General features: G+C 43.1%; 1 protein-coding gene across 4 annotated transcripts in view; it reads right to left on the reverse strand.

Annotated features, from left to right (window-relative positions):
* Positions 1-26,223, reverse strand: part of acoxl (acyl-CoA oxidase-like) — a 406,862-nt gene that overhangs the window by 229,718 nt on the left and 150,921 nt on the right. For all 4 annotated transcript variants that reach the window (XM_041187832.1, XM_041187834.1, XM_041187831.1 and 1 more), the window contains one exon: positions 16,359-16,475. In XM_041187832.1, the coding sequence (XP_041043766.1) occupies positions 16,359-16,475 (117 nt within the window). The remainder of the gene's footprint in view (positions 1-16,358; positions 16,476-26,223) is intronic.

Consider the following 26,223-nt stretch of genomic DNA (forward strand, 5'->3'; position numbering starts at 1 on the left):
GTGATTCCAAAATTTTCTGTCTCTGCTTCAAATTTTCTGATTCTGGAATTTATTTTCATTTTTATCATCTGTTATGTGTTTCTTAATATTTATCAATCTCATTTTAAACCATAAGATTTGATGACAGTGTAATGTAGCGAAAGTAATGAACACTGAAGCTCTCTCAACTCCTCTTAATGCTGACAATTAGTAATAATGTGTACATAGTGTGGAAAAGTGATGGCTTTTGGAGATATCATGAAATAACATTCCCTCAGATAATACACTAAAATACTGGCATCACTGATGACTCTGACATTCAGCCCTTCATGCCTTTGCCAGCTCTGTGAAGGAGTAATCCAATTAATCCCATTCCACTTCAAGTATTTATCCAATTCCCTGCTCAAAGTTATTATTGGATCTTCTTCAACAGGCACTGCATTCCAGATCCTAAAAACTCACTGTGTGAATTTTTTTTTTGCTTTCATCTCATCTCTTCTTTTGCCAATTATCTTAAATCCGTGTCCTCTGGTTACAGGTTCTTCTGCCACTACAAATAGTTATCTCCCTAGTAAAACCCTTAATGGTTTTAAATATCTCTGTTAAATCTCTTAACTATATCTGCTCCAAGGAGAACAGCCTCAGTTTCTCTTGTCTTTCATGGTATCTCAAGTCTTTCATCTCTGGTACCATTCTTCTAAATCTCCACTGAATCCCCTCTAAGGCCTTGACATCCTGCCTAAAGCATGGTGCCCAGAACTGGACACTGTACTTGAGACAGGGCCTAACCAGTGTTTTATAAATGTTTAGTACCCTTGTTTTTGTACAGTATTCCTCTCTTGATAAAGCCAAGGATTCAATTTTTTTTTAAACAACCTTCTCAGTTTGTCTTACCATCCTCAAAGACCCTAAATCTTTCTTTTCCTGTGTTCCTTTTAAAATTGTACCCTTCAGTTTATATTGTTTCACCTCACTCTTCCTACCAAAATGAATCACTTCACACTTCTCTATGTTAAATTCCATCTGTCCTTACCAAACTCGGTTTGACCTTTAAATCAATTTACTTCATAAGACTGAGGATGAATACAGGCTTAATTTAGCAAAAATTTTCATTTATATAGTGCATTTCAAGACTTCAGTACATCCACATTAAGGTACTTTAGAAGTGTAGTCACTGTTTTAATGTAGGAAATACAAAGGCCAATTTGTGCATGGCTAGGTCCCAGAAACAGAACATGAGATGATGGCCAGAAAATCTGTTTCTGATGTTGGGTGAAGTACAAATAATGGTCAGGCCACCGAATAGAACTCCCCTGTTCTTCTTCCAGTAGTGCCATGGGATATTTCACATTCACCCAAGTACCTGAATTGAACCAAGTGAATCCAAGCTTTTTATCCCACTCAGAAATCTATTACATATGATGATCTTTGTGTGAAGAACTTCCTGACAGCAGCCTTAAATTCATTTTCCATCAGTTTTAACCCGTGCTACATTAAGGTCTCCAATGAAGCAGTTCTTTGGGTTTACCCTTTCTGTGCCACTGAATACCTGATATAACTCTACTACATCTCATCTCAGCTACTTTCAAGGTTCAAATACCTTTCATTGCTGACACCCCAATCCATGAACACTACAATCAGCATTTGTTAGCTACATCACTCATAATATGTAAGGCCCTTTGTCTAGAGCATGCTTTCTCAACCTGATAAGTCCAAACTATTCTACAACTACAGAAATACAATTTATAGATAGTACATCACAACATTGCACTTAAGGGTCACCAACTTTGGTTGGGTATTTTCCTGGAGATTCCAGCACATTTTGTCCTGACACAAACCAATCGGCTCTCGCACTCCTGCCATTGACCCATGCACTACCTTCCCACACTGACTGGAAAGGGAATAGACCCTTCATTACGCATTTGGTTTAACCACCATTGTGAGTGAAATTACCTTTATATCTGCCGTTTTTAAACTAATAAAAAAAGTGCTAAAAGAAAACAAAAAGAAAATCACAATTTTACTTTAATGCGCATATGATTTTTCTCCTGGATTGTTCACAGCAGTATCCTGGAGATTAATCTTCAATTCCTGGAAACTCCAGGACAGTCAGGAGAGTTGGAAATCCAAATTGCATGTGGAGCATTTGTTAAGAAAATCTCCTGTAGCGTACTATTGTATCAAAATTTTGAATTCCAGAAACTTTGAATAAATTACATTACTGTCACTTAACTCTTAAACACAGGTTTAAATATAGTATACGAAAGCATACAGCTACACACACTCACGCAAATACAAAGCCCGTTTACATGCAATTTTTCCATGTAAACAATTAAGCATGCAAATTCCTGAAGGAGGGAAACCTTTATGCCCTCATGCTAAATCTAGATAGTGGCCCCAAGTATTGTTTGCTTATTGATTGCAAGAATGTGCGTGTTGGGAGAACATCCATGGCACTGGTAAAACACCACAGCTATTTGAATACATTTGTGTACTAAGCAAATGAACAGCTTCCCTAAACTTTCATGCTTGTACAAACTGACACTGAAGTTCAAATGCTGGAATTATATAGCGGGCCAGACAGCACCTGAAAGTTGATATCCTAGAGGAGATAAGTGGCAATGGAGAAATGAAGCATCAGAGAAAAAAAGAAACATCAGAGAAAGAAGGGAATCAAACATAAAGGACACTATCCTTGGAGAAGTATTGCCCCTTTCTACTTGAAATATTTTCATTCAACAATTTTTAATATTATTTTGAGGAACCATATTATGGTGTTTACTGCAGCAGTAGGAAGTATTAATAGCCGTTCTAGTAACTGCTTTATTCATTTCTAGAAAGTAAAAGAAGAAATTGAAGAAGAACATTTGTTTCCTATTATTTACTGAATTTTACATGGCTTCTTTTTAAACCCTGGCTGCTCACTTTAAGCACATAGTTTGGCAGGGTCCTTACACAATAAGTTCTGAAAATACTGAACATGCACAAAAGTACTAATTTGGAAAATCCAATCAACTCAAAAGGACATTGCTATTTCGGTGATGGGGAAACTTCTTGAAACAATAATTTGGGACAAAATTAATGGTCAAACGGACACATGCAGGTTAACTAAGGAAAGTCAGCATGGAGTTGTCAAGGGAATATCATGTTTAACTAAGTTGCTGGAGTTTTCTGATGAGGTAACAGAGGGTTGATGAGGGCAAAGCTATTGATGTGGTGTATAAAGAATTCCAAAGGCATTTGATACAGTACCACACAAAGAGACTTGTGTGCAAAGTTATAGCACATGGAATAAAAGAGGCAGTAGCAACATGGATATGAAGTTGCCTGAGGGCAAGGACACAGACAGTAGTGGTTAATGGATATTTTTCTGACTGGAGTAAGTTTTGTAGTAGAGTTCCCCAGGGGATGGTTTTGGGACCCTTGCTCTTCCTGATATACATTAATGACCTAGACCTTGATGTACAAGGCACAATTTTCGGATGATATGAAACTTGGAAGCATTGTGAACTTTGAGGAGGATAGTGTAGAACTTCAAATGGACACAGACAAATTGGTAGAATGGGCAGACAGGTGGCACATGAAGTTCAATGCGGAGAAACATGAAGTGTTTCAATTTGGTAGGAAGAACATGGAGGGGCAATATAAACTAAACCATGGGCACATGGTTTTGTTAAAACTGCTTTTTTTATTTCCCTCTCCCAAGAGGTTGGTTGGTGGTGGTAGTTCATGGAGGCCCGCCACCTCGTAATGTCCCACGCTTGCAGACTGGGTGCTCCGAATCTATATAAAACCGTTTGGCTCTCTCTCTAATGGAGAGAGATACATATGGCCCTTTGTGGACAATGGCCAATTACTATTGGGGTGCATGGAAAGACAGGACGGCACAGAGATCATGATGTTTAGTTACAACATGACGGTATGGGTCCACTCGGTGGACCAACTGGACTTCTCATATCAGTTTTCTATGTTAGGAACAGAGGATTAAACAGCTGCTTAAGCAGATACTTGCTGGGGTCAGTATTCACAATCTAAAGTGTTTTTACACTGATCTATTCCCAGTGGTAGAGAAGACCTGTGCCCCAGAGCTAACCTCTTCACCAGCCAAGTTGTTCCAGGACACAATTATGACACTATCATCTGCCCAACAATGTGGACCACAGCCCATATAAATATTCTACCCACAAAAAGAACAAGACAAACCTAATCAGGAAGGGAAGGTAACCAACAGGACAGGGGAGCAATGAGTACATACCGTCCTCTCTTTCACGGTTCAAAACAATATGTCTTGAGTGAGCACAAGACAATTGACAGTGCAGTATATGGAACAAACATTATGGGCTGGATTTTGTTGAGGCTGTGGCCCTGATGATGGGCCTCTGGGTGGGAGGGCCATTGCCCATCTTCTCCACTGCCAGTAAAATGCCATGGCAGTGGGATATTGGTGGCCACTCCAAACCCCCAGCCCTCCCTCCTGATTTTTCATGTTCCTACCCCGGCTCCTCCTTCCATCCCGCTCCTGCAGGCCCCATAAAATTCAGCCCTTTATGTCCTGAAGACAAGGGATCAACCCAAGCCAGGTGAGAATGGCTCTTCAGCTTCAAGTTCTATCTTTTGGGTTCTCGGTAGAACTACTGAAAATCATAATTCTTTATCCTCCATTTTTGCGACAAAGGTACATGTCACGGATAAGGCTTCATGACGTATCCATTCCCAAATCCTCTAAAGACAGTCTACACATGTGGAGAGTTGCTGTTGTTTACTCCAAAGCTATTCCACTCAAACATGGCCTCCTGATGTAACTGTTCTCCACCTCTTTGAAGAACACAATTTATAGTCCATTATTTTTCTGTAGTAGAGCTAATGGATACATCTGCAACGTTTCTTACCCTAGCCCCTAAAGTTACAATTTAACACAAGTGGTTGACGTCATTACCTTTAATTTTGCCTTACACAAGCACTTTGTCTATCAGAAGACAAGCCAAGCATTCCTTGACACTTCAAAGCCAGGCAAACCTGCTACTCCAAGATACAAAGAATTTCAACTATTAACCCTAAAGCCCCAAACAACTGATGACTCTCCAGGATGTCCAGATGTCCAACATGAGGTACACTGAGGGGGGACGGTGGGGCGGGGGGGGGGGGGGGGGGGGGGGGGGTGGTGGGGGCGGTGGTGTTGTTGCTGGGGGCTACACAGACAGGCTGGGGAGGCGGTGAGGAGGTTTCCACCAACAGGGCAGGGGCTGAATTACACCATAGTGCTGAGGAGATCCGGCGGTCCGCGGGAGGTGCAAGGTAGATTTTGTCTTTCCTGCTTTGCTGAATTTTACATTTCAGATGTGCTGCTGCTGAGGATCATCTTCTCCAAACCTGTGCAGCCTGTGTGCTGCTGTTAGCTTGGAAGCTCCAAAATGTAGCCTAGAGGGAGGGGAGGGACAGGATGGTGGGGCAGAAATAATTGTCAGTAGACCGTTATTTCACCTCTATTCCCACTGTCAGCTCAGGGGGAGCCTAGGCAGACGTCCTGAAGCAAGGTGACTCATGAAGATCTTCAAAAACCGTAGTTTATGTGAAAATGTGTAAAGCCTGCGCTCATCCAGATATTGCAGCCAGTTTCATGCATGAAAAATACACAATAATTGCGAGATCTGCGGACAACCGAGTTTAGTTCATTTAGCATAACATTTGGCAAAACAAAAGAGTCTTATTCTATCTTCAGAGAGTGACTTTTATTCTGAGTGTGGAGAACAAGTTTCGCACATTCAAGGGGTAGCACAGAGAGGTCTGGCTAAAGCTAACAGCAAATCATGAAACCCATGAAAATATGGGATCCCTGGACCTCCATGGGTCAGTTTTTGAACTTATCGGCCACTGGCAAGTTAACAATGTGGCACCTTCCAAACCTTCAACGGCTACATCTAGAAGGACAAGGAAAGCAGGCACATGGGAACATCCAGGTCCCCCTCCAAGCCACACAGCATCCTGGCTTGGAAATATATCGCCATTCCTTCACTGTCATTGGGTCAAAATCCTGGAACTCCCTCTCTAACTGCACTGTGGGTGCATCTATGCAATATGGACTGCAGCGGTTCAAGAATGTGGCTCATTACCTTCCCAAAGGCTATTAGGGATGCGCAATAAATGTTGGCCTAGCCAGCGACGCCCACATCCCATGAACAAATTAAAAAATGAGTAGTTGATGCTAATTCATCAAGATAAAAGATAAGCTTTGGTAACACTTCCACATTTTTGAGATAGAAAACATGTGCAGAGGTTTACCAGAATGGCACCAGGCTTGAGCAACTTCATTTATGCAGCTGGGTTCAACAAACAGAGGTTGTTTTTAGAGCAGGAAGGGTTAAAGGGAAGATTAGATAATATTTAAAATCATGAGGGGCTTTTGATTGAGTAAATAAAGAGGAACTGTTTCCACTGGCAGTTGGGTCAATAACCAGAGTACACAGATTTAAACTAATTGGCAAAAGAATCAGAGGAGTGAGGAGGAGAATTGTTTCTCATGAGGCGAATTGTTGTGATGTGCAAAACACTGCCTGAAAGTGTGGATGGAATCGTCCCAGGTTTGCACTAAGTGCGGTAGTGGGCTGGAAAAAGGGTGTTTTATCCGCTGGCCACAATGGCGGCTTTTCACACCATGTCATCTGATTGCCGGTGCGCCCTGCCTCATTAATTATACATTCACGGGGACACATGCCAGCTCGCTGGTGGGCGGGCTTGGATTTGCCCACCACGCGGGACCTCAGCGCTTCCTCGTTCCAGGCGCCATATTTAAATCACACCAGAGTGCAAGCCTACTTCAAGTCTTCAGACCAGGTCTGCTCCGAGCGACAGATGGCCTCAAAAGCAAAGTAGATGGCAGCTCCCAAATTTAGTGGTGCCTCTCTGGGGCGCTTGCTGGATGCAGTGGAAGGCTGCCGCGATTTCCTCTACCCCAGCTCTGGACACAGGAGGTCCACCAGAGTCACCAATCCAGCCTGGGAGGCGGTGGCAGCGGTGGTCAGCACGACCAGAGCACAAAGGAGGACAGCCATCCAGTGCAGGAAGAGAACGAATGCTCTCATCTATTCCGCGAAAGTAAGTGAACCACCTCATCACTCAACTCACAAACCCATCAAGTATCCACAGGCATCTCTCACCTCAATGGACAACACCACTAACTCTCACACACACCCTCACAAATCCATCAGGCTCATATCCTCTTGAGCTCACGTCCTCGTCCTGTCCTTGGCTCCGCTCACCACACAAAAATTCCACACAGTGCCATGTGTCCTGCTCACGCTCTCTCCATCTGTTTTCATGCAGGAGAAGCTGGCTTACAACAGCAGGGAGACATCCCAGGCCAGGGATGGACTGGCCCACATTAAGCCCTCACTCACTTTGAGGAGCGTGCTATTGCACTGGCTAGTGAGGATATGGACTGTGCCTGCAGTGATGGTAAAGTCAGCGGTAAACACCCATGTGAGGATCCTTCACCACATCGTCCCTCTCTCAACGCAACTGTGAATGCTCTCTCTCCTGCTTTTAACTCTACTGCCATGCATTAATTATCTCTACTTTGCATCGCAGGGAGCTCTGTCAAGCAACCCACACCCTCAGCCAGACAGTTCCTCAGTTCCATTCAGGTCCTCACCTCCAGCAAGAGGGCATCTCTTCCATTGACGAGCAGGAAGTAAGCTGCCTGGAAGAACCATCAGAGCGCTCCCACCCCCATCCCACCGCTGGCACAGAGACACACACCTTGATGGGACCTAGATGTAGAACAGGCGCAGGTTCACAGTCTGGTGGTCACCACACGGCCAGGTGTCTGCAGCAGGAGGAGACAGTTTCAGCCGAACTCCCTGGCCCTCGGAGGACTGCTGGGTAAGAGGCATTTGTGAGGTCTGAGTCAGATGATGGGCCTCTGGAGTTAGCCTTCCAGTTTATACTGGAAAGTAAACAGAAGGTGGTGGTACATCATGCTGAGCTGTTGGAAGCCCTCGACAGAGTGGCATGCAAGCTGGAGGAGTGATAGGCCTAGAAAACCTAAGAATTTCTGATCACAAGCGGTTGTCACTTTATAATCTGAAAATATATTCACTTTCACTGAATAATGTGCAATGGTGTTTTTCAGCTTCATTTATAGGCTTCAAGAGTCCTCCCCCTGCTTCCCCTCCCCCCCCGCCCCCCCCCCCCCACCCGCTCCCCCAACCCCCCACCGCTTCCCCTCCCCCACTATCTGTTCAGCTGCATGCAGCCTGACCATGAGAAATTCTGGAGAGGTGTGTGTGGGGCAGGGCCTTTCGGAGCCTCGTGCAAGCACTCTCCCACGCATGTGGATCCTTCCTCCATCACACTCATCTTACTGTCCTGAGAATTTTCACTGCTGCCTGCTGGGGCTATCTTTCAATTCTCCATCTGAGCTGACCTGCATCTCCGCTGCCCTACTGATTGCCCTCCCACGCAGCATCTGTGCCCGTCCAACACAAGGCTCCGTTCACTTTTGATTTCGACAACCAACGTAGTAGTGAAGTATACTGTTAACTCCCCCGTCCTTTCCCCTCCCCCAGTCACCCAGTTCCTTTCCCCCATCTCTGTCGACTGCCCCGGCATCACCTTCCACCTCCCGTCATCATCATCTACCAACCCGAACCCTTGTTTTTCCAGGATGTCCAGGTGAACGTGCAGGTTCCCTACCTTCCTGAGAATCCCACCGCCATCCACATTGACCTCCCCAGCTTCCTCCTTCCCACCCCCAGGGTCTGTGTCTGCCTCCGAGTCCCCACCAACCACCCTCGCCTTCCCTTCTACTGCTACCGTTGCACCCTCACCCTACCAACTTCCACTGCCCCCTCTCACACTCACCATCCCCTCCTACCGCACCCACCGTCAGTTCACTCCCCAGGAGTCAGTCATTGATTCCACAGACCCCTCCGTTGCATGTTTCTGGAAATCTCCCCTTACTCTCTCCTGCACTCTTACTCCACGGACACTGCCCCCCACCTCCAAGCTCCCTCCTTCCCCCGGACACCTTTCCCCCTCCAAACTCCCTCCCTTACACCTTCCTCTGCCTTTATATCTACCTCCCCACTTGCTACATTCCCCTCCGTTACACCCTCTTCCCACTCTTGCACCCTCTTCCCCGGTACACCTTCCTCTCTCACGCCCTTGGTACACCTTCCTCTCCCAGTCACAACTGGACTTTACTCTCCTCCCCCCTCCAACGCCTCCCACTCACCGATCATCTGTAGCAGCCCATGGCCAAGACAGGACCAGACCCGTAGCATCAACACAGACCTCCCACGTTCCGTGAGCTGCTTTGCAGCAGAGCCATATTCCTGAGAATCTATCCATAATGCCCCTGTGTTCCTCCAGGATTCGGTAACTGTAGAGCATAAGATTATACGATATAGGAGCAGAAGTAGGTCATTCGGCCTATTGAGTCTGCTCCGACATTCAATCATGGCTGATCTGATAATCTTCAACTCCACTTTCCTGCCTTGTCCCCATAACCCTCGATTCCTTTACTGATTAAAAATCTGACTATCTCAGCCTTGAACATACTTAACGACTCAGCTTCTAGAGCCCTCTGCGGTAAAGAATTCCACAGATTGACTATCCTCTGAGAGAAGAAATTCCTTCTCATCTCTGTTTTGAATGGGCGCCCAATTGCCCTCTGGTCCTAGACTCTCCCACAAGGGGAAACAACCTCTCAGCATTTACCCTATCAAGCCCTCTAAGAATCTTATATGCTTTAATAATGTTTCTCATTCTTCTAAACTCCAATGAGTCCAGCCCAACCAACTCAACATCTCCTCATTAGAAAATCCCTCCATCCCCAGGATCAACCTAGTGAACCTTCTCTGGACTGCCTCCAATGCCAGTATAACTTTCCTTAGATAAGGGGACCAAAACTGTTCACAGTATTCTAGGTGTGGTATAACTAGTGCCTTGTATAGTTTAAGCAAGATTTCCCTATTTTTATACTGCATTCCCTTTGAAATAAATGCCAACATTTCACTTGCTCTCCCTATTACCTGAACTTGCATGTTAGCTTTTTGGGATTCTTGCATGAGGACCCCCAAATCCCTCTGTGCTGCAGCTTTCTGCAGTCTTTCTCCAATTAAATAATATTCAGCTCCTCTATTCTTCCTGCCAAAGTGCATAACCTCACATTTTCCCACAATATATTCCATCTGCCATGTTTTTGGCCACTCACTTAACCTGTCTATATCCTTCCGTAGACTCTTTATGTCATCCTCACCACTTGCCTTCCCACATATTTTTGTGTCATCCGCAAATTTGGCAAGAGTACATTCATTTCCCTCATCCAAGTCATTAATATATATTGTAAATAATTGTGGCCCCAGCACTGATCCCTGTGGCACTCCACTAGTTGTAGGCTGCCATCCTGAAAATGGCCCCCACATCCCAACTCTCTGTCTCTATTAGTTAGCCAGTCCTCTATCCATGCTAATACACTACCCCCAACAGCATGGGCTCTTATCTTACTAAGTAGCCTTATGTGTGGCATTACGGCCTTTTGGAAATCCAAACATCTACCAGTTTCTCTTTATCTATCCTGCTTGTTACCTCCTCAAAGAATTCTAATAAATTTGTCAGGCATGATTTCCCCTTCATGAAGCCATGCTGACTCTGCTTGATTAGATTACGCATTTCTAAATGCTCTGCTATTACATCCTTTATAATAGACTCCAACATTTTCCCAATAACAGATGTTAAGCTAACTGGCCTATAGTTATGTTTTTTGTCTCCCTCCTTTTTGAATAAGGGTGTTTCAATGCCAGTTTTCCAACCCTCTGGGACTTTTCCAGAATCTAAACGTTCTTGGCAGATTACTACCAGTGCATCCACTATCTCTGCAGCTATTTCCTTTAATATCCTAGGATGCAACCCATCATGTCCAGGTGCCTTATTGGCCTTTCACCCCATTAGTTTCCCTGGTACTTGTTCTCTAGTGATAGTGTATTTATTTCCTTCCCCCTTTTACCCCATGATTATTTAGCATTTTGGTATACTATTGGTGTCTTCTACTGTGAAGACTGATGCAAATTATTTATTCAACTCCTCTGCCATTTCCTGATTTCCCATTATTATTTCCCCAGCCCCATTTTTTAAGGCGCCAATATTAACTTTGGCCTCTCTCTTGCTTTTTATATATTTAAAGAAGCTCTTACTGTCCATTTTTATATTTCTTGCTAGCTTACCCTCAAAGTTCATTTTTTCCCTCATTTTTTTTGGTCATCTTCTGTTGGTTTTTAAAACTTTCCCAATCCTCTGGTTTACCACTAACCTTTGACACATTATATGTTTTTCTTTCACTTTGATACTATCCTTAACTTCCTTGGTTAACCATGGTTGGTTTATCCCCTTCCTACAATCCTTCTTCTTCATTGGGATATATCTTTGTTATGAGTCATGAAGCATTTCCTTAAACGTGTGCCATTGTTCATCAACCGTCTTTTCTGCTAAACTCCTTTACCAGTCCACTCCAGCCAACTCTGCCCCCTTTCTTTTGTAATTACCCTTATTGAAACTTAATATAGTTGTTTCCAAACTAAATTTCTCACTCTCAAACTTAATGCTAATGCCAATGTTATGGTCATTTTTTTCCCAGGGGATCTTTTACTCTGAGATCATTTATTAAACCTGCCTCATTACACGTTATCAGATCCAAAAGAGCCTGATCCCTGGTTGGATCCACAAAATATTGTTCTAGGAAATTGTTCCGAATACACTCTATGAATTCTTGCTCGTGGCTACCTCTGCCAATTTGATTTTCCAAATCTAAATGGAGATTAATGTCACCTGTGATTAATATATTGCCTTTTTTACAAGCCCTCATTATTTCCTGATTTATTCTCCGTCTGACAGCATAGCTACTGTTAGGGGGCCTACAGACTACTTCCACCAGTGCCTTCTTCCCCTTGTTATTTCTTACCTCCACCCATATGGATTCCACATCTTCCGATCAAGGCTCCAGCATCATCTTCTCCTCGGATGTCCGCGCTCTGAGCAAGGAGTCCCGCCTTCCGCACATCACACTTGTCCACTGCTCTTGCCGATGTAATGGTAAATCAGGTGTGGGGGGACGATTACAATTGGGCCTTACTTTGCATCACATGGCCGGGATGCAAATCATGTTCACGCCGGCCTTCAGCGGGTTTCATGTTCCGTCATGGCAGGCACCATCGGATGATCCTGCTGTGCTTTCACGCCAGCGTGAAACCGATTTCTGCCCCTCACGAATTGTTCCCCCCCCCCACCCCACCCCTCTGCCCGCCATCATACCTGCTGCCAACAGGACTAGCCGATTCCGCCCCAAAGTGTTTGTTTAGTTTCTCAACCATTTCCTTATTACCTAATATAAATTCTCCATTCTCTTCCTGTCATTGGCCAACATTTGTCTTTACTAATCTTTTCTTTTTTACATACCTATAGCAGCTTTTGCAGTCCGTTTTTATGGGTGGAGTTTTACGCCAACGGGATTTTACGGTCCCGCCGAAGTCAATGGACTTTTGAATGACTCTCCGCATTTTATAGCCCCGCCCACACTGCAAAAGGACCGTAAAATTCAGCCAAATGTTCCTCGCTGGTTTACTTTCATAATCTATTTTCAACTTCTTTATCAATTTTTTGGTTCTCCTTTGCTGAATTTTAAAATGCTCCCAATCCTCAGGCTTACAACTTTTTTCTGGCAAGTTTATAAGCCTTTTCCTTTGATCTACTAGAATATTTAACTTCTCTTGTTAGCCATGGTTGGATCGTTTTCTTGCTGGCTTGCTGTGTCTTTAAGGAATGTAAATTTGTCGCAAGTCATGTATTAATGCAGCAAGACCTGGACGATATCCAGGCTTGGGCTGACAAGTGGCAAGTAACATTCGCATCACACAAGCGTCAGGCAATGACCAACTCCAACAAGAGAGAATCCAACAATTGCCCCTTGATGTTCAATGGCATTACCATCACAGAATCCCCCATATCGCAGTTGATTCCACAATGTTCAGTACCATTCGCAACTCCTCAGGTACTGAAGCAGTTCATGTTCATATGCAGCAAGACTTGGACAACATTCAGGCTTAGCAAGTGACAACTGCGACACACAAGTGTCAGGCAATGACTATCTCCAAGAAAACAGAATATAACCATTTCCCATTAATGTTCAATGGCATTGCCATTGCTGAATCCCCCATTATCAAAATGCTAGGGGTTACCATTGACCAGAAACTGAACTGGACTAGCCACATAAATACAGTGGTTAGAAGAGCTGGTCAGAGACTAGGAATCATGTGACAAGTAACTCACTTGCTCACTCCCCAAAGCTGTCCATCATCTACAAGGCACAAGGCAGGAGTGTGATGGAATACTCCCCAATTGCCTGGTTGAGTGCAGCTCCCACAACATTCAAGAAGCTTGACACCGTCCAGGAATAAGCAGCCCACTTGATTGACACCACATCCACAAACATTCACTCCCTCTCCCACCGACGCATAGTAGCAGCAGTGTGTACCATCTACAAGATGCACTGCAGAAATTCACCAAGGTTCCTTCAACAGCACCTTCCAAACCCACGACCACCACCATCTAGAAGGACAAGGGCAGCAGATGGGAACTCCACCACCTGGAAGTTCCCCTCCAAGTCATTCAACATCCTGGCCTGGAAATATATCGTTGTTCCTTCACTGTGGCTGGGTCAAAATCCTGGAACTCCCTTCCTAACAGCACTGTGGGTGTACCTACACCACATGGACTGCAGCGATTCAGGAAGGCAGCTCACCACCACCTTCTCAAGGGCAACTAGGGATGGGCAATAAATGCTGGCCCAGCCAGCGAAGCCCACATCCCGTGAATGAATAAATTAAATGATTAAATGCTAGCCATTGCCTGTCTACCATCATGCCTATTAATGTAGTTCCTCAGTCCATCTGAGTCAACCTGCCCCTCAGACCTTTCAAAGTTTCCTTTGTTTAGATTCAAGATCTTAGTTTCGGATTGAACCACATCACATTCAAACTTCATGTAAAATTCCATCATATTATAGTCACTCTTCCTTAAAGGCTCATTTCCACCGAGATTATTAATTAGCCCATTCTCATTGCGCAATACTAGGGCCCATAACTTCTGAGCTCTGGGACAGTGTATCGGGGGGTACCCCAAAGATGCACTGGAGAAACACCCTGGAAGTTCCCAGGTAAGGATTGCATGGCAATTGCCCGGGAAGCTCAAAATTCCAATGGGCAATTGCCTTGCATCAGAAACCATCTGACACTATGATTTAAATCGCAAACTTCAGATGGTTTCGACTATGTTACAGTAATAGTTACCCAGAAAAAGAATTAAAGCCACTTCTAGCTTCTAGGTAACTTTAGCACTGACCCATTCCCCGTTCACCCCTCCCCACTCCGCCCACCGATGCCCCATGGGCCCACAAGACTGCCCCGACTACCCCACCTTCCCCAACACCCCCCAGCCCCCAATGGGCCCACAAGACTCCCCCCACTACCCCCCATTCTCTCTTACTAAGGGCTTGTCCTCCTTACCTCCAATGCTGCAGCGCTGGACAGAAGGCTGTGGGAACCCATTGTGCTACACAGATCTTGCCTGGTCTGAGTCAGAAGGCCATGTGAGATAGGAGCAGCTGGATTTCCAAGTAAGGAACTACGAGTGGAGTGGCAATCTGACTCAGTTTCCACTCCACCAGAAGTTATGAGCCAAGTTCTAAATCAGTTCATTCTCTAGTTGGTTTCACAATATACTGTTCTAGAAAACCAACGCGCATACGTTCCAGGAATTCGCCCTTCTCAGCATTAGTGCTAATTAGGTTTATACAGTCTATATGTAGATTGAAGTTCCCCATGATTATCGTATTACCCTCGTTACACGCAACTCTAATTTCCTGATTTATACCATGCCTTACATTACCACTACTATTTGGTGGCCTATAAACAACTCCTACCAAAGTTTGCTGCCTCTTGCTGTGCCTTAGCTCCACCCAAACTGATTCTACATCTTGATCTTGCGATCTAAGATCCTCTCTCGCTAATGTACTGATCCCATCCTTTATTAACAGTGCGACACCACCTCCTTTTCATTTTTGCCCATCCTTCCTAAATACTGAATACCCTTGAAATTTCAGTTCCCAGTCTTGGTCACCCAGCAGCCACATCTCTGCAATGACAATCAGGTCATATCTGTTTACGTCTATCTGTGCCGTTAATTCATCTACCTTGCTGTGTGTACTGCATACATTCGGATAGGGTGTCTTTAATTCTGTATTATTATTTTCACAGTTTCTAGCCTTAACTGCTAACGCTTGGGCTAGGGGGTCCCCAGAAGTGTGTCCATATTTTGAGAGTGCCCTGAGTGTGTGTTAAATTTGTAAGTGTTCCCATGAGTATTGAATAGGAATGTTGGCCCTTATTACAAGGGGGTATAAAAGTAGGGAATTCTTGCTGCAACTGTACAGGGCATTGGTGAGACCACATCTAGAGTACAGTGTACAGTTTTGGTCTCCTTACTTAAGGAGGGATATGCTTGCATTCGAAGCAGTTCAGAGAAGGTTCACTAGGCTTATTTCTGGAATGATGAGGTTATCTTATGAGGAAACATTGAGTAGGTTGGGCTGATACTCATTGGAGTTTAGAAGAATGAGCAAGGATCTTATTGAAACATAAGATTCTGAGGGGGCTTGACTGAGTAGATACTGGGAGAATGTTTCCTATTGTGAGGGAATCTAGAACTTGGGGGCACCGCTTCAAAATAAGGGGTGTCCCATTTATGACAGGAATGTGGAGGAATTTCCCCTCTCAGGGGTCTTTGGAATTCTCCAGTAGTGGAGGCTGGGTCATTGAATAGAAACAGATTTTTGATCAACAGGGATTATGGGAAGTAGGTGGGTAATTAGAGTTAAGGCCACAATCAGATCAGCCGTGACCTAACTGAATGGTGGAGCAGGCTCGAAGGGCCCACTCTTGCTCCTATTTTTTAAAGATCTTATGAGCACAGGAAGAGACTGTCAATGTTTGCAAGAGGAGCCTGTAGACACATCATCATTTGCAGGTATGATCTTGGGAGCGTGCCAATATTTGTAAGGGGGTTGCTGTGTGCACCTCTGTATTAATAGGGGACCCCAGGAATACACAAGAATGCAGTCAACATTTGCAGGAATTCCTGAGACTGAGTCAACATTTGCTGCAGGTAGCCTTGGAATGGTGGTCACAATCAGTATGTTAATATTTCTCTGACAGAGAAGTTTGTGAAGCACTCATTCATAGTTAATGCAGCTCAGCATCCAGTGTTTTAAAACATCTTGCTTTTGTTTTGCAGGCATACAAAGACGACAGGAAATGAAACAAGTTTCCTACCTGCTTGTAAAAGTCAGTGCGAGTGAGGCAGCGAGGTGAGGCATCAGACGAAGGTACTGGGTCTGGTGCTCAATGATTTTTACTTCTTCTTTGTCTTTAGGTCCAAACTGCCTCCGGCTAATTAAAAAACATGGAGACAAGAATGAAAGATTAGCAAAATATTTCATCAAAGCTGGTGTAGTAGTCTGGTGACTGCATTTTAAAAAAATGGCTGCATATAATGTCCTGACCAGAATGGAGCTTCAAAGTTGCTAATATTCCTGCGAAGTAATGTTTTACTACATTAAAGGCACCATATGAATACAAGTAATTCTTGCTGTTGAGATGATTAGGTAACTTCCCTGTCGATTGTTGCTATAAGTGATTGGATTAATCTGACGCACATAACTTGCACTGTGTAACTATTCTCCACTCACTGCATTTTTTTGGAGAATAGGTTTCGCTGGAGAATGCTGTTTTTAGGACTCTGCTGTGGCTTCAGTCATGTGTTTAGAGACTATTTTTAAAACCATAAGTGCCTCCAACTCATCGGCTGACATTGGTTATCAACATTCACTCGGAGAACTATCAACAACAAAGACAAGTTAACATGAGAGATGAAGAGGAAAAACAAAGATTGCAAAATTCTGGATATCTAAATAAATATAGAATATGTAACAGATAAATCAATATCAGTTAAAAAAATGGTTTAATATCGTGAGCATGCTCTAGCATATTCTGTTTTGTGACAAGGATTCCAAACTGTTAACAGCTATATAGCATCAAGTATAACCTTCATGAAGATAGCAAAGAATCTTTTTCTGCTAAGCATGAACCTGAAATGGTTTATTTTGTTAAGAGAAAGCTCTCCAGCTTGCTATTCTAATTAGGGAAATCCTCTTTCACACAATGTATTTATTGTCTACCCCCAATATTGGCCTTGAGAAAGTAGTTCTCTGTAGTTTGTGTGGTGTAGGTACACCCACAGTTGTATTGGGGAAAGAGTTCCAGGATTTTGGCCCAACGACAGCAAAGATAGGGTGATATAATTTCAAGTCAGGATGGTGAGTGGCTTTTCAAAATTTATTTACAGGATGTGAGCATCACTGGCATTTATTGCCTATCCCTAATTACCCCTTGAGGTGATGAGCTGCCTTCCTGAACCAATGCATTCCCTGTAGTGTAGGTACATCCACAGCACAGTTAGTGAGCAAGTTCCTGGATCTTGACCCAGCGGCAGTGCAGGAACAGCAATATAGTTCCAAGTCAGGATGGTGAGTGTCTTGGATGGGGAACTTCCAAGTGGTCGTGTTCCCTGAGTGGCCCTGGCAGAACCCAAACTGAGCGTCAGTGAGCAGGATTTTTCTAAGCAAGTGCCGCTTGATAGCATTGTTGATAACCCCTTCCATCACTTTACTGGTGATCGAGAGTAGACTGATGGGGTGGTAAGTGGCCAAGTTAGATTCGTTCTGCTTTTTGTGTACAGGATGTACCTGGGAAATTTTCCACTTGGAGGGAAGATGCCAGTGTTGTAGCTGTACTGGAACAGCTTGGCTAGAGGCTCAGCAAGTTATGGGGCACAGGTCTTCAGTATTATTGCAGAAATATTGACAGCGCCCATAGCCTTTGTAGTATCCAGTGCCTTCAGCCATTTCTTGATATCATATGGAGTGAATCGAATTGGCTGAAGACTGGCATCTGTGGTCTTGGGACTTCTGGAGGAGGCTCAGATGGATCATCCACTTGGCATTTCTGGCTGAAGATTGCTGTGAATGCTTCAGCCTTATCTTTTGCACTGATGTGCTGGGCTCCTCCATCATTAAGGATGGGGATATATGTGCAGCCTCTTCCTCCTTCAGTGAGTTGTTTAATTATCCACCACCATTCACGACTGGATGTGGCAGGACTGCAGAGCTTAGATGTGATCCGTTGGTTGTGGAATCACTTAGCTCTGTCTATGACTTGCTGTTTATGCTGTTTGGTACGCAAGTACCAGGTGGTGGTGTTCCCAAGTGCCTGCTGCTCTTGTTCTTCTAGATGGCAGATGTGGAGATAGCAAGTTTGGCAGTTGCGGTCAAAGAAGCCTTGGTGAGCCCCCCACTCCACCTCTTTGTCTCTCTATCTCTCCGCCCCCCACACACACACCTTAAACCAGCTTATATTTCAACTCTTTCTTGGACTCGAACGCAAGTTCTGTTGAAGGGTCATGAGGACTCGAAATGTCAACTCTTTTCTTCTCCGCCGATGCTGCCAGACCTGCTGAGTTTTTCCAGGTAATTCTGTTTTTGTTTTGGATTTCCAGCATCCGCAGTTTTTTTGTTTTTATCTTGGTGAGTTTATGTTGACTGAGATGATTGGCCCCCAACAACCACAATCATCTTCCTTTGTACTCTGTATGACGCCATATTGATGTAGATCAACAAAAACAACAAACTATTGAAATCAAATTAAAGAGCTTGTGTCATGAAAATATAATTTTCTTAACATTATTGTGATCTATTGTAAAGGTAGGTTAATATTTTGCCTTTGGATTCCTTTCTCTGTCTGGGGGATTTAATTGAATTGGAGGCAGCTGGTCTGGAGCTTTTGAGTTACCAAAAGGGAAGCCTAAGTTTGAAATGCTAAACACGTAAACATGACTGAAGTTTTAGATTGTGAGGTATGAGGGACATTTGCATTTTTAGATAAATTAAGTTTGTTTGAATTTCAAAGAGATGGTCAGATGTTACACCTAGCCAAGCAGTATGTTTATTTTCCCTGAAGGTTACTGATAATATGAGTACTATGAAAGATTTATATTATGAGAGAAGTAATGTTGCAAAGACATTTTGGAACAATGGAATTTACATTAAAAAGGGAGAAACATGTATAAAGGAGATGAGGTTACGTGTAAGGGGAAGACATTCTAAGATCTAACACAAGTGTGAAAAGCTCCACCCTATACGCATCAAGTTGTTGTCTACAGGAACCTAAACTAAGAAAACTCACTGTGAATATCACTGTCGAGGGTATGTGTGTTTTGCCTGGGTCTGTTGAAATTTAGTTGCTTTACTGTTGCCTTAATGGAGGTGTAACCAGGAGTCAAATTAATTAGGGGATTTAGGAGTTCTTATAATAGTAATTTGTAGACTTATGTATGTGCTTAAAATCTTTTCTTTTATTAAAATGTTTAATTTAGTTTTGTTTAAAACCTCTAAGACTGAGCGTACTTATTACTACTGAATTCAAAGCATGCATTCCGAAATAAAAATACAAATTACAAAACAGTTGTAGCAGCTGTTTCAAGTTTCCCTCTGGGATTTGAGTAGCTCAGCATTTACCATCCATTGTGCCATAACGCTTGCATTTACAGAACACCTTTCACATCCTCAAGCCATCTTGAAGTGCTTTACAACTAATGGATAACTTTTGAAGTGCAGTCAACTGTTGTTATGCAAACAAACATGGCAGTCAATTTGTATGTAGCAAGAACTCACATACAAAATGAGACAAATGTTCTATTTATTAAATGAGACAGATGTTATATCTTCTGTTAGTTGAGGAAAGAACATTAGCTAGGTTACTGGGAGAACAAACTACTCCTGAAAAAGTGCCACAGGGCATTTTACATCCAACTGAGTTGGCTTAACAAGGTCACAGTTTTGAAGCCTCAGCCAAAGCATAGTACTTCCAGCTTTGAGTCGGTGCTGTGCTGAAGTGATTATGTGCTCAAATCCAATGCAGTGTTCACACCCATGACCTTTAAGTTCATAACCTTTGTTGCTCAATAAATAAACCATTATTGACTGGTTTATAATGGGCTTCTTTGCGTGTCCATGGGGGTAAAAGCAGAGAACTAACTTTCCTTCTGCACTGTATGCTTGTAAAAGATTGTGTGAAGATCCACAGGAGAGTTTGTAGGATTAATCACAAACTAGTGATACAAGTATTGCCTCATATTACAAGTACTGCTCATATTACAGGTTCAAATGAAAAAATTGTTCTTTTTAGAGGTTTAAAAAGGTTTTATAATTTCCTCTCCCTCTCCTTTGTTGAAGGTGCAGACATATGCAGGAGTACTTCCAGTTTTTTTGTGTACTCCCAAGCTCTAAATGCTGACAGGCTCTCTTGCCACAAGTGAGCTCAACCTTACTCTCACATTTTAAAGCAACAGTCACTGAAAAAGTAATCGGAAGTGGGAACCATGCTAATTGAGATTAACTAACTGAGCGAAGGCTGAAGAAGTAACTTGGGTTTTCCTAAATATTGTGGCTCGGATAGTCCGTGGACAACTCACAAAGCTTTCTTCAGCAGCAGCTTCTTCACTATCTAGAAGAACAAGGGCAGAACGTGCATAAGTGCATGCTGTTATGTTTCACCATGGGGTTGCTTTCATGCTTACCTGTCGGCAGGTGAGTCAATTACAATATACTGCAGGCACAGAGACCAATATGAAATGAAGCACATACTACTTATTTACACAAATAACAGAGCACTAATATGATGTGTGCTTCTCCAACCAGACCCCCAACTCTGGACTAACATTAACATGGTAGCCTGTGCTACACAGCTATTGGGACTTACAGTCACGTGGTCAATCTGCTCACAATCTCTTAAAAATGTATTACACCTCAGATTACCACATCCCTCCCCCTTTACTTGAAAGTACATTTTAAAATATATTAACTATTTACAAAAATGAACTATTTTCAAATTTAGTCACTCAAGAGGCTTTTTCAAAAGTCTCGGCTGTCATGGTTCTATGACTTCAGATGGTTTATCAGAGGAACTCCCTCTCAGGAGTTATCTGTCCACTAGGCTCCCCAGTAGGAACCTGTAAGTTTGCCTCTTCAACTCTACGGCTCAACTGGTCCTACATGTACTTCCAAAGCAAGAGGAGTTCCTTCTACCTGTGGTGTAGACTCCAACGGGAATGTTTGGCGCACCCTTTCTTGTGGATCTGTTTCCCTTTTCCTGAGGTGATTTACATGTCTCCTGATTATCCAACCTTCAACTGATATATGGTAGGGCAGAGGTCCTGTCACTGCACTGACTTCACCTGGTAACCATTTGGGCCCATCCCCAAAGCAAAAACTGCTTCTCCTACAGTGAAGTTTCTTTCACGACTGTGGTATTCGTGTTCATTTTTCTGGAACTCCTGACTTCTCACTACCCTCCCCCTAAACTTGGTCTTATGTGGCTTAACCGTATCCTAAGACATCTCTTCATTAATAACTCTGCGGGGGCGATACCGGTGGTCGAATGTGGCACAGTCCTGTAGCTGAGCAGGAAATGAAATAACTTTGTTGCTATACAGTCCCCCTCTAGTTTTCTCATTCCAATCTTGAAGGTCTGGACTGCCCTCTCAGACAATCCATTGGATGCAGGATGGTACAGCGAGGTCTTGACATGTGTTATGCCATTGAGAGTTGTAAATCTTTGGAATTCCCTGCTAGTGAATGCCATTCCATTGCCAGACACTAATATCTCTGTTAAACCGTGTATCGTGAATCTTTGACGCAATCTGTCTATGGTGGCAACAGATATGGGTGATCGCACCTCGTGTACAATCAACCATTTGGACTGAGCGTTGATAAGTAAGAGGAACATTGTGTCCAAAAAAGGTCCCACATAGTCAATGTGGAGGCAGGCCCATGGCCTTCCTGGCAGTTCCCCAAGGATGCAGTGGAACAGTAGGAGGCAATTTCTGCACCTGTTGGCACTGTATGCAGCTCTTGACCATGTTTTCGATTTCAGTGTCCATCCCTGGCCACTATAAGTAGCTGCGCACCAACAGGCAAGGACCCACAATCCGTGGTTAACTAAAAAAGTTAAAGATATTATCAAACTTAAAGAAAAAGCTTATAATTGCCTGACCAGAGTGTGCGAATATGTGGGGAGTACAAGTTGCTCCCTTGATGTCTTCTGAGAGCTTGACTCCACTTTCCACTGCGAGCACCAACTCCAGCACCTTATTGAAGTCTAACTTTGTTTCTGACAACAACCTTTTTTGAATGGCGCCTTCATAAATCCCACGCACTAATCAGTATCTTAACATGTCATTAATCAACGTCCCGAACTCTCAGTGCTCTGTCAATTGTTTTAAGGCTGCTACAGAGCAAGCGATGTCTCTCCAGGGGCACAACGCCTAGAATTAAATTTAAAATGCTGCATTGTTACCGAGGGTTTCAGTTGAAAGTGGCCTTTCACTAGATTCACCAACACATCAAAGTTCTTGGAATTTGGGGTGTTGGGTGCCAATATGCAACGGATTAGGCCATATGTTCTATTGCCACATGTTGATAAGAGGATTGCCCGCCTCTTCTCCTCCCTCAATATGTCATTGGCCAAAAAGAAAAACGCAAGACGTTCAATATAATGTGACCTGTCATCGATGGTCTGATCAAATGGTTCGATGCAGCCAATTTGTGGCACACCGGAGGGTGATATATTCGATGACTATGGTGAGGGCTGTACTTACAATCAGCCTGCAGGGCCTGGCTGATTCACTTCAGTTGAGTTTTCACGGCTTTCCTTGGTGTTGCCGACTGGCCGTGTTTTGCCTCATTGCCAGTTGTTATATTTTACCATGGGGGCACTTTGCTTGCGTGCTTATTTGTCAACAGGTAAGTCGATTACAATATACTGGAGATGTAGAGACCAATATGAAATGAAGCACATACTATTTATTTACATAAACAACAAAGCACTAACATGATGTGTGCTTCTCCAACCAGACCCTACTCCAGACTAACACTAACATGATAGCCCATGCTACACAGCGATTAGGTCTTACAGTCACATGGTCAATCTGCTCACATTCTCTTAAAGGTTACCACACATGCAAACATCATACCCTCCAAATCACACACTGGACGCATATCTCAAGCTCAAAATCCTGGAATTCCCTAGCTAACAGCACTTTGGGAGTAGCTTCACAACTCTGTGGCGTTTCAAGGTGGTGGCTCACCATCACCTTCTCAAGGGCAATGACTGGCAATGAATGCCAGCCTTGCAAGTGATGGCCACATCCCAAGAACAGAAAAAAAAACTTGGTGAATCCGATTGGGATCCTGTGAAAAGGTTTTACACTGTGAACTCAAATTTTATATATGCAGGTCCACGTTATACTTAAAAATGTATAAATGTATAGCACTGTTCCTCAATTGCTTGTGTTATACATCAACGTGATTTAAAAGTAGCTTTTACTAAAATTCACTTGTCGGCAACCAATTCAACAGTGTTCTAATTTTTTTTTATACAAATAACATGAACCAAGGATCAGATTTCTCACTAAACTAGTTACACATTGATTGTGAGTCAACTGTACTACAGGCTTTAAATGAATTAGAGATATTGGCTAATCATAGATGATGTTTCAGGGTGAAATGACTCACTAATTACTCAAGGAACTCACTCCTTTCTTTGTTACTGATATGGCAGTTATATTACTCAGTAAATCACACTCACTATATCGTTGACGCAACTGAATTTTATCTCATTTAATTTTACTTTTGTTATTTCAAAACAATCTCCCTGCTGAATGCAAGCAACATAAACTTTTCACAGAAAATTTAATAACAACTTTAGCAGGTTTGAAAGGATTCCAGCAACTGAATCCCAGAATTGTTTTGATCTGAGGTTCCGTTGCATGACATATAATGCAATGCATGTCTTGTTTACTAGCAATGAAGTTGAATCTCTTTGCTCAATCCTCGTTCTTCTCATGTTTCTTACACTTGAACGATTGTGCATTCAGGATGTACCCTATTTTGGAAAATCTCTGTTACACATAAAAGGCTGGAGTGCATGCTTTCGCTGTATTGTTGCACTGCTCACATTACCTAATGCTGACATCCCCCCAATGTCTGAAATTACAAGATAATCTGCGGTATGGATTTTAAATGAACAGACTGCCTATCCCTGGCTTGTTATCTAGAATTTAGGAGTTTCCTTTGTTACCGAGAACATTATCTTAAATTGCAGACAAACAAGTGTAGTCAAAAATAGTTACTGTCACTAAGTCCAAATTGGGCGCCAAGACAGGTCTGTTGTATCCATAGTTGCGTGTGAAAGGCTGGTTGTGTTGTGCATTGCTCGGCTAAATGTATTTGTTAAAGAGTACTTCAGCTTTTTAAAGCTCAGAAATGATACTTACTTGGGCCACTATAGGGTTGATACATTTGAAAAACACTGCCAACACATTGCAGCTTAAAACTTTTGATTATAGCGGGGTAGAGTGGGGTGGGGGATTATAGTCAAATGACAGGTTACATAACGTACATGGCCCTGAAAAGATTGTTGTCAGTATCAGCTCACGTTTTGCTCAGCAGGCTTATGTGAAATTCTTCACTCCATTATTTTACCGTTACTATAGTAAAGTGGGTACATCTGCTGATAATCACCAATATTGATTCCTCGACTTCATGAGAGTGGCACCTGCTGGACGAGAGTTAGAGAAGAATAGCTGTTTTGTTTATATCCGTCAGCTGACTCTAATCAAGAGTGTCCAATGTTTTCTTAGCAACAACTAAACAGTACCAGCATGAAGGTACCAACAGTGTAAAGTAGATCAACAGAGTCACCAATGCATTCCAACAGTCTAATGCGCTGACTTGTTTACAGATGCTGTGCCATAGCAATGATATGAAAAGAACAAATAGTTGCAGAAGCGCAGTTTTTGAGCATTTTTTAAAAAATACTAAATCTCCCACAGCCTGACTCACAGTGAATCAAATTTAATATAGTTCTTCTAGAATTTGGTAGCTGTTTACATGAAAAAATGTGTTTGAGTCAGTACAAATAAACGAAAGAGTTAACTCTGAAAGAGTAGGCAGGAAAGTGAAGTTAAGGTCACAATCAGATCAGCCATGATCTTATTGAATGGCGGAGCAGGCTCAAGGGGCTAAATGCTCCTGCCCTATTTCTTAATTTCTTATGTGGTATTGTTTAAAACTGACTTTTTCATACATTGTATAGGCTGAAAACAATGCTTGGAATGCAGAAACCTATATTGTTTCTTTATCATGAATACCTTCAGCAAAACTCTGAAGCTTGCAGGCTTTACTTTTTTATGTCTCCTCCATAAAATAAAAGCTGGTTAATCTTTGAAATGTTTTCCCATTTTATCAGTAATTTTCCACTGAAGGGGGGCAACTTCCAACCACTACAGTCTGGCACACTGTGATTAGCCATCTCAGCCCACAGCTATAAACATCTTCATATATTGCACACAGAGGATGTTGATGGGAGTTGCAGCCTACTTTCTTGAATCTCATTGGCTAACACTAATGGATCTAGGAAGTTAAATGAACTCAAGGCTCAGGTTTTCTACATAGGCTCAAATCTTCCACAAAGCATTATTACAGACATTTTAAATAATGTTTTGGCTCTTTTACTGGTAGATTTTCCTGACTACTGATGGTTTGTTAGTTTTATAAGCCCTTCGAGATACCTGCTGATATTTTGAAACGCTTTCCTTGCTTTTGATTCTTACGTATTCTGTTCTCAGTTCTGCTTTGATTTCTTATAATCTGAGCCTGCAAGAAAGATAACTCAAAAGTATATTTATCAGATGTGGACGAAACAAAAAGCATGTTGAATCCACTTATCATGCAATAAAACCCAACTGAAAAAGGTGAATTATTTGCCCACTTTTGATGCAGCAAGTCCTTGGCCTTCTCATCATCCATGGTTCAGTGGTAACACTCTTGCCCCTGAGCCAGGAGGTTGTACGTTCAAGTCCTACTTCAGAGACATGGGGCTGAATTTTACATTCGTCGGGCGGGCATGCGCCTGACCCGAGTGGGCATAAAATCAGGCACAATGACATCGGGCAAACATCCTGACGCCATTGACCACTCTCGCGATCTTTTGGTCGGTCGGCAGGCATGCGCCAGAGCCGGCA

Source organism: Carcharodon carcharias, chromosome 5 (genome assembly GCF_017639515.1).
Source record: "Carcharodon carcharias isolate sCarCar2 chromosome 5, sCarCar2.pri, whole genome shotgun sequence".
Taxonomy (NCBI): Eukaryota; Metazoa; Chordata; class Chondrichthyes; order Lamniformes; family Lamnidae; genus Carcharodon; species Carcharodon carcharias.